Source organism: Lytechinus variegatus, chromosome 19 (assembly GCF_018143015.1).
Source record: "Lytechinus variegatus isolate NC3 chromosome 19, Lvar_3.0, whole genome shotgun sequence".
NCBI classification, from domain to species: domain Eukaryota; kingdom Metazoa; phylum Echinodermata; class Echinoidea; order Temnopleuroida; family Toxopneustidae; genus Lytechinus; species Lytechinus variegatus.
Window position 1 is genome coordinate 9,761,625 of NC_054758.1, and position 12,704 is coordinate 9,774,328.

The 12,704-nt window shown below is 37.8% G+C and overlaps 1 protein-coding gene across 1 annotated transcript; it reads left to right on the plus strand.

Annotated features, from left to right (window-relative positions):
• Nucleotides 1-4,362: 4,362 nt before the first annotated feature.
• Nucleotides 4,363-12,355, plus strand: LOC121406265 (serine/threonine-protein phosphatase 6 regulatory ankyrin repeat subunit B-like). The gene is made up of 8 exons (XM_041597284.1): nt 4,363-5,078; nt 5,216-7,930; nt 8,635-8,717; nt 9,087-9,201; nt 9,502-9,566; nt 10,521-10,635; nt 11,138-11,971; nt 12,302-12,355. The coding sequence occupies exons 1-8, from the start codon at nt 4,365-4,367 to the stop codon at nt 12,353-12,355; spliced, it is 4,695 nt and encodes a 1,564-aa protein (XP_041453218.1). The 5' UTR covers nt 4,363-4,364.
• Nucleotides 12,356-12,704: the final 349 nt, after the last annotated feature.

The following is a 12,704-nucleotide window of genomic DNA, read 5'->3' on the forward strand; positions in this document are numbered from 1 at the left end:
GAAATACAGTGAGAGCGAGAGGATCAAAGGGAGCAGATATCTTGGATATAGTTGATGAGGTAAGTAAACTATAATCACATTTCTATAAGATCGAGGAAGTTACATTCGCCATAGCGAGCTGACATAAAAAATAATGGACTTCACGCAATACATTTATTTAATTTTTCTTCATCTTTGAATAAAACTAACTTTATCGTCCTCAATTCTTCTTTTTTAGGAGTTCACATCTAAATAATACACATTTTATTTTTGTCGTTTATTTGATGTTGTGCCAAGTCCCATTCAACATTTTTTATGGAGCGCCATGGAAACTTCACCGCATAAACATAATAAAATGATATCCCAGGGTCTATTTCAATAGTCATGTACCCTCTGCATCGAGTTTTCTATCGTAAATAGGCCATGTGCGATGAGTGGGTGTGAGGCAAAGTGGTATGTTACCTTTGCGGGAGGGCTTTGAATTCATATATTGTTCAATCACGGCATGATTTGATCATGAATACAGGAATAGATGGTAGTATGTGTACAATAGCGTATTTGATGTGCGGCCATTAACACCCCCACCTTATCACACCTTGCCAACAGTTATCAATGATTTACACCCGTCGTCATTGACCTACCCGTTCTTACCTGCTCCTAAGGCCTTCATTTTAGATGTCGGTTGTCGAAGACCCTCATTTCAGGTTTAATTCTAGCTCCAAAGAACCCGTTTTGCTGAGGGCCATCCAAAACCGCTCATTTCACAGCAATTTCTTATTCGCTGTACATTTTTGAGTTATATGCAGTGACAAATTCTCATTCCACTGTAGTTTAGAAATTTTGATTAAGTATTTTTTAATGAGAAAATAATAATATTGTGACACACAAAATTGAGATTAATAACGACTCAGAATTTGCGGTCCAGGTTCTTTTGATGTCGTACTTTATTTAGAAGAATAAAAAAAACCCCTAATGTAATGGATTCGACATGGAAAAATCAAGCGTTGAAAATATATTAAGATGTCTTCTCTTTAGATGTTGTCTCAGAGGTGGTGTGAGATGGAATGAATAGGATATAATCTTCTTCATTCAGATTCTCTCTGCCTCCACCCTTCCACAGGTGACCACAACATTCCTAAGAGATGACTTTAAGACTTTCTACTTTCTCTTTCCAATAGCGAAGTGTACAGAAAAATCTCTGCACTGGACAGAGGGAATTAGTCATGGATCATTCTAAGAAAACTCTTTTCAGATACTGCCCAGTGTAGATTATACCAAACTACATGCAATACATATTACAAGTTATAACCAAAAATTACAATACATGGATATTATTACACTATTCAATTCTGGGGTGTTACAATATTAATATGAAACATTTTTATAGCGCTGCGTACTATTACTCCGGCTTCAGCACGGCTACCCTGATCGGGCGCACCGAGCATTCAGGGAATTCCTTATTACTGGGTACCCATTTACTACACCTGGATTTAGAGAGGTAAATGTAGATTTAAAAAACCTTGCCAAAGGACGTTAGTGCTGCAGTGGGATTTGAATCCCAGACCTTGTTGTTCAAAGTCCGAAGACTGATATCAATATCAGCTTTAACGGATCAATCCTGGATTAATCTCCTGCATTTATATTTCTCCAGATAATTATAAACACATCAAAGAAGTTTGGAAATCTGATTTTGGCTATTAATTTCTCCCAGCTCCAAATTTTACACAATGCATATTTGATATCATTCAAAAGATCATTTGATATTCTTTAAAATGATACCACGCTTGTTATGATCTTGCCATCACGAAAAGAGCAGGATTTAAAAGCGTTGGATGGGGTCTGAATTGAAAAGCTGCAAAACGGGCAGAAATAGTCATGAAGGGTCCATACAGAACATGATTATTTTGTCTGTGTCAATAAAAACGAAAATTCATTCGAATCAAGCCCCTGTTTCTTCATTTTTGATGTTTTTCTGTGGTTTATGTAGTGATGGTTTTATGAGATAACATGGTTTGAAATACCAATGCATGTTTGTTCGTTATGTGTTTACGTGTGCAGAGGTATGTTTGGTTCCCTATTAATGTTGATGTTAAGGTGCATGAAAACAGAAGAAACCGCTGAGAAACTCACTCATCACCTCGGAAAATAGAACAGTGACTTTCAATATTGTGTCATTTTGCAACTTTTGAATTTTGACCTTGCCCCATTTTCAAGGCACTGCACCTCCATGTGAACCATAATCATATCATGTAGGTATTATTTTAAAGAAAATTAACGATCTATTCATTAATATAAAAAAACGAGGAGGGATTATCGATCAAAATCAGATTTCCATACATATTTGAGGAGTTTTTATTGGTATTTATTATTTTAGTTTATGTCAATTTTTTGCTTTGTAACCTATGTAGATATTTTGACCTGCCATTCGTTTGGCATGAAACTATGGACCTGGTCTCTAATTGAGATACATTTTTTATGTCAATGTCCTGAACTTGAATAAAGTCATGATGAAACAACATTATCCAGAGTTCCCCTGGATTTTCTATTAAGGCTGCACCGAAAACGTAAACATCGATAAAGTATAGAAGAAGCAGAATTATGACTGATATTCAAAATGTCTTTAATTATTATTATTAATTATGTTGCATTACTATAGAGCACTTAGAGACCTCTGACATTAGTAAGTGTTACTATTATTATTTATTTTAATATGTAGAGTATAAGTGGGTGATTCTCCCACTACTCTCTGGTTTTCCAACCCAATCGGATTATCTAAAGAGAGTATTCAAAAATATTTAAGGAGAGTGAAACTAATGAAACTTAGAAATACTTAATACAGTAAAATCAAGAGAAAATCTAAGGTATTTACGAAAGTTATGAGCATATGAACGTTGAGATCATGGACCTCCTCCCATTGGAAATGCGACCAAGATGTGTGGTATGTGAAAAGAACAAAGGTTTGAGTACAGTGAAATAGCGTTGTGTCTAAGTTAAATTCCTTCCTTAAAATACTGAAGATGACTGTCCCAACTTACAGGATTAGCATAAAATTATAAGACATATGTACTTCAACATCATTTCTTCATCAAAAATAACAGAAAACATTTTGTTTGAAAAAGCTGCACAAAAGCTATCATCGGCGTTGGTAATAGTGTTCTCTTCCTGTTTATCTCATATGTTATTTGCTCAACTATTCGGAGTTTGACAATATAATTTTTTTGAATTAGTCATGTGAGAAACCTTTTGAAATGTAATTTCAATAGGAAAAATGCGTCCCATTACCTCATCAAAAAGAAGTAGCGTAAACCCCCATTTTTTCATTGGCATTTCGTGACAAGAATATAAATTGTGTGATCTTAGAAAACTACTGTACTTTATAGGTTTTGGTAAATATAATGATAATACAACATAATAAAAAGTGTACAATATAATGCTATCGAAATTTATGGTTAGTCTTTTCACCGTTAGACTTTTGTGCTATTATGCATAACAATTAGAAGCTGATAAGGAAGTGAAAAAAAACCCAAACAAACAAAAGATTAGTTGTTAAAATCTTCTAATCGGTTTACTCGGTTATGGCAAAATATAGATCATTCGACGAATCTTATTTCAAAGTCGATTGAGCTACAGTTGTTTTGATGTTAATTAATTGCTTCAAATGCGTAGTTTTACTTTTCTTTTCGATTTTTTTTACACGGTCACCACATTCCCTTGTATACAGGTACTTTTTTCAATTGGAAGGGGTAGCTGTGAATTTAAAACCCCATTCCCTGCAATTGCCTATAACACCAATTATATGTTTAAAGTTTTCTCAAATATAAACTATTGATAAAGGTAGATTTAAAAATGTACTTTCTGTTAAAAGTTTTTTTTAATTGTTAAACAAATTGACAAGCCCTAGGTATATACGAAATGCTTATAAATACGTTATTGAACAGTTGGAATGAGTAAGATATTTTTTCACACGGGCGCTACTCTCACTCACTGAAATGAAATCTTATCTGCCCGGGGTCGGGGAAGACGGGCTGATAGAAGAGACATCGATACTTAGCTGCCTGATGAATAGTTTCCCATCCCCATGTTGACCACGATAGGTCATTGTCCTTCTTTCATTCTTGCCCGATGTCACATGTTTTCAAGCCACCCGAAGCCCTCAACCTTTACAAAACATTGCACATACACTTTGCATCTGATTCAAATGCTATTATAAGATTTTGTTACTACTAATTTAAAAAAAAGCAATGTACATAACTTTCTAATAGACTTTTCCTTTGAAATTATCAGTGGGTAATTCAAATCAAATGCCGCAATTAAAATGAGGATTAATTTATTGATGATGCAAAATATTGTTTTCTTCTTTTGTTTACAGATAAAAAGGAATCAACATGTTGCGTATCAAAACCTATCGAAACGCAGATATTCAACCAATATTAGGAGATGTGACTACGAGGCAAAGGTGCAGCATTGCGTATGCCACCGATGGAGGAGATGATTTTTCGTCTAACTTCCCTACATTGCATCAACCTGATGAGGATGTAGACGATATGATATCAAAACTGTCTCACGGCAGCAATAGCGCTCCAATGTCTCAAAAGACCAACAATGGGAACATCTCTGAGGAAGAATGCATCATTGAGAATCAGGTTTCCCGTCCAAGCGTTACTTTGCAGCGTAGTGACGACTTGAAACACAATTCTACAGAACAGAACGAATCTCTTCTTTCGGTCTCACCAGAACGATCGTTAAACCCTGACATAGACCAGACAGATGAGGAAGGATGTACTTTGCTTCACAAAGCGGCTTCAAGAGGTCACTTGCCAAAGGTTGTGAACCTCGTCTTAAACGGGGCAGACCCAAATAAAGCAAATGAAGATGGACGCACGGCTCTCCATTTAGCTGCTGAAGAGGGACATGAAGACATCTTAACCTTCCTCTCTGATCACGGATCAGACGTGAATGCCCAATGTGATCTGGGTCAGACGGCTCTTCATACTGCTATAAAGAAAAATCATTGCCCCTCTGCATTGTTTCTCATAGTGAAGGGAGCAGACATTTACAAACGAGATAATAATGGGAGAACCCCTTTACACGTGGCAGCGGTAGCTGGAACATTCACATCTTTCAAATCCTTGTAGATGAAGCATGTGACATAAATGTAGAAGATGTTATGGGTTTAACAGTTCTCCACCATGCAGTGAGAAATGGACGTTCCAAGATTGTCAATTATCTCCTCAAGAAGGGGGCTGAGGAGACCCCTTATGGAGGAGATAGTCTCATCTTTGCGTCATCATCGTCTGGCAACTTAGATTTGGTCAAGCTCTTTCATTCCAGAGGCGGTGATTTGAACGAGGAAAACAACATCGGACAAAATCCTCTCCATGTAGCAGCTTCGAAGGGATATCTTGACATTGCCAAATATCTAGTTCAAGAAGGATGTGATATGAATAAGAGGGATCATAGAGATTTCACACCGGTCCACGGAGCAGTTCTAAATGGTCATTTGGATGTCCTTGATTATCTAATAACGCAGCAAGCCAAGATCACAAAGTATGATGGAAAAGGTGTCCTGCAATTGGCAGCTACCCGTGGTCACGTAGACGTGCTCAAATACTTCATAAAGTTAGGAGCTAGTGCCTTTGAGATCGACGACAGTGGTCAAACTTCTTTTCATGTGGCAACAAGTATGGGTCACTTGGAAGCAGAAGCATCTGGTAATTGGGATATCGTTAATTTCTTCCATGACCGCACTTTCAGTCCTCTTGCATCTTTTGACAGCAACTTGCGACCCATAAAAAGCTGCCATAAGAACGGCCTTACACTGTTGAATAATGCAATACAGAATACCAATCTTGAGGTCATAGACTATCTGATTACGAATGGAGCTAAAACGAACCAAAGTAATGAAGGGAGTCCACTATACATGGCATCTAGACTTGGCCACTTGGATGCAGTAAACGTTCTTATTTCAAGAGGGATTTCGGTAAATGCAGAGAGTCACAGAGGGCAGATTCCTCTTCACGCTGCTGCTGCCACTGGCAGAATTCAAGTCGTTGAAACTCTAATTGAGAACGGATCGGATTTGAACAAGACTGACATTGATGGATGGACGCCACTTCACGCAGCGGTCCAAAATGGCCACCTGGAAGTCGTTAGGTATCTCATGTGGAAAGGGGCAATAGATATCAAATGTAGAGGAATGACTTCTCTTCACATTGCAGCTCAAAGCGGTCACTTAGATATCGTTAAACACCCTAATCACGGAGCGGCTAATGTGAATGATGAAGACAACTTGGGTCGGATTCCTCTCCATAGTGCAGCTATGAAAGGTGATATCGAACTTGTCCAATATCTAGTTGAGCAAGGGGCAGATGTGAACAAGGGCGACTTCGATGGATGGACCCCGATTCATGAAGCACTTCAAAGCGGTAACTTGTTTATTGTGCGGTATTTGTTGGAGAAGGGCGCCAAGCTAACCAAGTTTAAAGGAAGGACACCACTATCCATCGCATCATCTGCAGGTCACTTGGATATAGTCGATTTTCTCCTTTACAATGGCGCTGATGTGAATGAGGAAAATGACACTAGGGGTATTCCTCTTCATGCTGCTGCAGCCAATGGTTCCTTTGAGATCGTCGAAAAGCTCCTCAATCATGGATCAAATGTGAACAAGATGGCCGACAATGGCAGGACTCCATTACACGCGGCAGTCTACAGTGGCAGGGAGGATGTTGTACGATTTCTCATTTCCCATGGAGCTACGAAAACGAGGTTCAAAGGAATGTCTGTCTGCTACATTGCTGCCCAGCATGGTTACACACACTTAGTAAACTACTTTACTATGACAGGGTGTGATGTAAATGACGGAACACACAGTGGCAAATCTCCGCTTTTGGCAGCTAGTTACAATGGTGACATGGATTCCGTAGAAATACTGGTTACCCATGGTGCCTCTATCAATCAGGCTGACGTAAACAAATGGACACCAGTCCATGCAGCGGCACAAGAAGGACACTTGCCTGTAGTTACCTACCTGGTAGAAAATGGAGCAGACACAAATGCTAGAGATACAGATGGAATGACTCCACTTCATGCAGCAGGAGATGGAGACCATGAAGATGTCAAACAATATCTCCTCCGGTTAAGAGCAAAAGTGAAAGATGAACGGCATAACGATACAGAGAAGACAGATGGAATGACACCACTACAAGGAGCAGAAGATGCAGGTCATGAAGATGTCCAACAATGTCTCATTCGGTTCAGAGGAGAAGTGCAAGATGAACGGCATAAAGGTACAGAGACGACAGATCGAATGACATCACTTCAAGCAGCAGACGATACAGGTCATGAAGATGTCCAACAGCGTCTTATTCGGTTCAGAAGAGGGTTGCAAGATGAAAGGCATAAAGATACAGCGAAGACAAATGGAATGACACCACTTCAAGCAGCAGAAGGTGCAGGTCATGAAGATGTACAACAACGTCTCATTTGGTTCAGAGGAGTAGTGCAAGATGAACAGCATAAAGTTACAGAGAAGACAGATGGAATGACACCACTTCAAGCAGCAGAGGATGCGGGTGGAATGACACCACTTCAAGCAGCAGAGGATGCAGGTCATGAAGATGTCCAACAATGTCTCATTCGGTTCAGAGGAGGAGTGCAAGATGAACGGCATAAAGGTACAGAGAAGACAGATGGAATGACACCTCTACAAGCAGCGGAAGATGCAGGTCATCAAGATGTCCAACAATGTCACATTCAGTCGAGAACAGAAGTGCATGATGGACAGTATGATGATACAGATCAGAGCTTCAGATCTGACGGAAACTGCCCAGAGATGGTCCGAGGTTCTGTGATGTCCAAAGTGTCCGCTTGTGATAGATTGTCTGGTATTAACGGAGAGTCCGACTACTCAACGCCCCTAAATGTCACGACGGCTTCTATTCCTATGGAAGTAAGTATACTTCACGCTTCCTTAAAATTATCTTCACACCCTACCATGCCTACAACAATACCGTAACAGAATGAAAAGCAAGGCATTAGAAATTGAAATCATTTTAATCTCGAATTGTTGATTACATTTAGTCTCTTTTAGTGATAAAACTAAATGTAAATACATTTTCCCAAATGCAGCGTTCTTAAAGCACATTCAAACCGGCAGTCTATTTCGCACCAAATCAAGTCCTCAACTAATCACATCTGGTCCGACCTTTGCTTTTGTGACGACCATTGAAACCATCCTATTTATTGTGTAACAGAAAATACCACTTAATATTTTTCATTTATGTAAGATATATTTCATGATTTATATTCAAAACTATTTTTCATTATCTTGATGTCAAATTTCAGATATGTATTTTCTTGTCCAGAGTTTTGTTATGAAAAATGTTGCAAAAACCAAAAGATGAAATGAAATGAAATATAAAACCATATCACCAAGCTGCGATAACAATGAGTATCTCATAGCTCAAAACAGACTAGTTTCACTATACAAGTGAAATATTGTCAGTATTTCCTCTACCAGGGATTGTTACCCATCTTTGCAATGTAATCAATTACATCCATCTAAGATATTTGCAAGGTCCATTAGGCCTAGTTAAAAAAAGACAACTACGCAATACCATACTTGAACAGGACATTTGTATTTTTCACTCACAGAATTCCTGGCGAAAGAACCCTCCCTGGCGAAAGAACCCCGATACCCTTCCCCGAGATATCAAGAAAACTATTCGCCCTACACGGTAAGAGCCCGTAGTTTGAGGCTTTTGGTGTTGAGACATAAATATACCACCTTTATTATCTCACATGTAGAAGTTGAAATTGAAATCTTATTACCGAAAATACAAATTATTGTTTTACAAACAAGAAAAAATAATTTTTAAAGGGGGATCACAAAATAACAATACCTGCTAATAGGGTGTGGCATCTTGTATATAATAATGTAAAATAAATAGAATATTTTATCTATGGAGTACGTTCAACATACTGACAACTAATCATATTAGTACATTCACGAATGTCTTCGTCTAATTTGTTTTTAGACATTTATCTCAGAGAATGAAATCACCCCAATTTGCATATAACCTAGGCTTTTTCGTATTATGTTTCAGTGAGTCATGTGTCGCCAAACCAAAAACACAACTTCATGGAGATGAGGTACCAGCTACTGATGATTTGGCTATCAACAGGGAAAACGTCGCAGGAGATCCAAACCCCGGAATAAAGGTAGCCTTTTATAGGATTGCCGGGAATAGGGCGGCAACACAGATGTCCGTGTTGTATAAACCTTTGTGATCCATTGTAATTAAGGAATTAAGGGGATGTCCTAAAATATTATAGTTTCACTACGAAAATGAAATAATTGCACTTTGGGCTTCTTCGCTAGGGTTCATTATTCATCTTTTCATGTAATCTAATGTCATTGATCTAATATATCAGATTATTGAATAATCCATTAGGCCTAATTTTTAAAGACAGCTACGCAATATCATTCTTAAACATGATATTTCTATGTTGCACCTACAGAATCCCCGGCGAACGAACCCTGATAGCATTTCCCGACATATCAAGACAACTATTCGCCCTACACGGTAAGAGCCAGTAGTTTGAGGCTTTTTGTATTGAGACATAAATATACCACCTTACATTATCTTACATGTAGAAGTTGAAATTGAATCTTTAATACCGAAAATAAATTATGTATTCATATACAAGCAAGAAAACAAATCTTTGATAAAAGGGATCACAAAAATAGCAATATATGCTTATAGAGTGAGGCACCCTGTACATAACAATATGTAACTCTTTCAAATAAACAGATACATACTTAAATGTATCCCCGGCGAAAGAACCCTGATAGCCTTTCCCGACATATTAAGACAACTATTCGTCCTACGCGGTAAGAGTATAATACATGAATATACCACCATACCTTATCTTACAAATAGTTGAAGTAAAAAAAAATATACAAAGACAATATTACTGATGTACAAGCAAGAAAATAATAAAAGGGGACACAAAATGGCAATAGCTGCTACTCGCGTCTGATATACCCTGAAGGCCGGAACATACTACTGGTAACTCTTCCAAATGAATGAATTAATGTACACACATACATGTCATTGTATTATTGATCATTTTATTTCTATGCAACAGTTAATCATACAACAAAAAAAAAATGATTTGACAATATTTCGCGGTAAAATAACAATAAATAACAGTCATTTCATGGGAGGGGACAGTCTAATAAGCGTAAAGGCCTGAAAAAGACACCCCGCAAGAAAAGACTATACGGCCCTTCATATACATCAATAAAAGTAGATATATGAAAATTACACAAAAAGCATGGCCATATGAAAAAAAATCAAGCATGTACCGAAAAATAGCAAAATACTAGTCCAATGATAATAATCCACGAGGAGTATCTAAGGAGTACTTCAATTACGAATGTCTTCGTCTAACGTGTTTTTAAGATAATCACCTCAGAAAAAAAAACAACCACCCAAATGTGCATATAACCTATTGTATTTCTAATTATGTTTCAGTATGTCTTGTGTCTTCAAACCAAAAACACAACTTAATGGAGGTGAGGTACCAGCTACGAATAATTTGACTATCACCAGTGAAAACGACGCAGTAGATCAAAAACAGAGGATAAAGGTAACCTTTCACAAGATAGCCGGGAATAGTAGAACCACAAAGACCCGGGTTTGAGTAAATCGTTATGATCCAATGCAATTAAGAAATCAATCGCATGTTCCTAAAATATTTGTAATAGTACGCCTGTTTATTTCAAACTCAAGGTCATTTAATTGCAAGTTATATGCAATCCTCTGTCATGAACGTCTTGGTTTATTGATACGTTTTGTTTTTGATTGATATATTTTGACCGGGGTTTTGGACTATTTGATGATTAAACTATTGTGGATTTATAAGTAACATTAAACAATGAAATCCATTATCTCTCTCATTGACTTTATTCAAATCGCTCGGTCCTTTGCAGCACGACATTGAATTACACATCGTTTTATTTACAAAACAACAGATCATAAAAGAAAAGAAGACGACTTGTGAAAAACGGTGTAATTTTTATGACGTTCTGAAATCACCACATGACTTATTATCTTGTTCCTTTTTTTACTATTTCATACTCGTCTTGCAGAGTAAACGAGGAAATATTAAGAATGGTCTTTCGATCCTGACTCTCCTCCATCGGGCGATTGCCGCTTTTGCCTTCTTCTTTTTCTGTTGTCCAATACTCGTAGCAGGCAACTTAAGGTGGGTGGAACCGGTTACGTTGGATGTGGGCACACGTGGCGTAGTCCCATTCTATCTCAAGCGGCCTTCCAGTTCAGTCCAGTTTTCTCTTTATTACACGATTCAGTTCGGATCAAAGGGTCGTCCTTTCTGCATCAATGGACAATATGATGTTGATGGCTTCAAAAATCCGTCTCAAGTATCAAGATTCACTACGACTCTCATAGACAGAGATACATCTCTCTTTGTAAATATGACAATAGATGACGTTGATACCATCGACGGAGATCAGTACATATTTATCGAAATATGGCGTAGCGTGGGGAACGTTCTGCATGATTCTCAGAAGAAGGAGGTTATTGTACAACGTCCCCCCGGTCCAGCAGATTGCTTCATCACTTTGAGTGATAGTGAGTATCCGTATGAAGTACATTGTTGGGCCAAGACCGGAAGTATGCCAACTATACTGACATGCTACCAGAACGACCGGGATCTCGTCAAAGTGCAGAACATTACAGATAATGGGAGCACAACCAGAGCTATCTTCCTCCTTCCCGATACGACACATTTCTCCTGCTGTTCACATGCCATAACATCTACCGTAGGTGCTGCAACTTGCAACGACTTTGAGTGGCCCCCTGGTTATTCTGGTATTTCCAGTACAGAGGCTACCAGTAGGAGCATGTTTGCCGGTGAACAATCCAATTGGCCTACTGATCCGAGACCTAAAACCGATACAGTAGGGTCTGGAGCTTGCAGACCATTCATGATTCCATCACAATGGCACTTTCTGTACCTGCTCATTTATCTTCTTGTCTTTGTTATAAATTTTGTTTGTCAGTAATGAATTCTTATGTCACTGCATCATGATGATTTCTACTGTCAATACAGTCAGGAATAGTCCAATGATTATACGACGTTGGTTAAACCTGCTCCAAAAAGGAGAAAGAAACTACAATACTGTAAGAATAATGGCCAAATGACCATTCAACAATTTGAATGACAGGATATTAGACAAGATGAATCCTTATCTAATTTGATGCTTTCCTATGTATTTTTTTAAATACAGATTTACGGTCTTGAAGAGCTTTCGTGGGGATTGGCATATGGGTTTTTCTCTTAATTCAATTTTTATACAAATTTACGCATTGCGTTATCACTTCAGCCAATTTAAGGGTTCCCACAATATTTAGTATATGCTATTCTAGTTTGCTATAAGTCTGGTTAGTTCGTGTACAGGCCTACAGTCACTTTGTTTTAATTTGTTTCAGAGAATCGGATTGTGTATATTTTGTCTGAAATTATTTTACAAATCACAATGTAAGTTATTCGGATTGTCAAGGATTGCTTACAAAGTAATTTCCCCAAATTTACAAAATTAAAGGTTTGAAATTAACGAATTTAATGTTATTTGAATAGTACATGTGCATATATAGTTATAATATGAAGCTAACTTTATGTTTGATTATCTG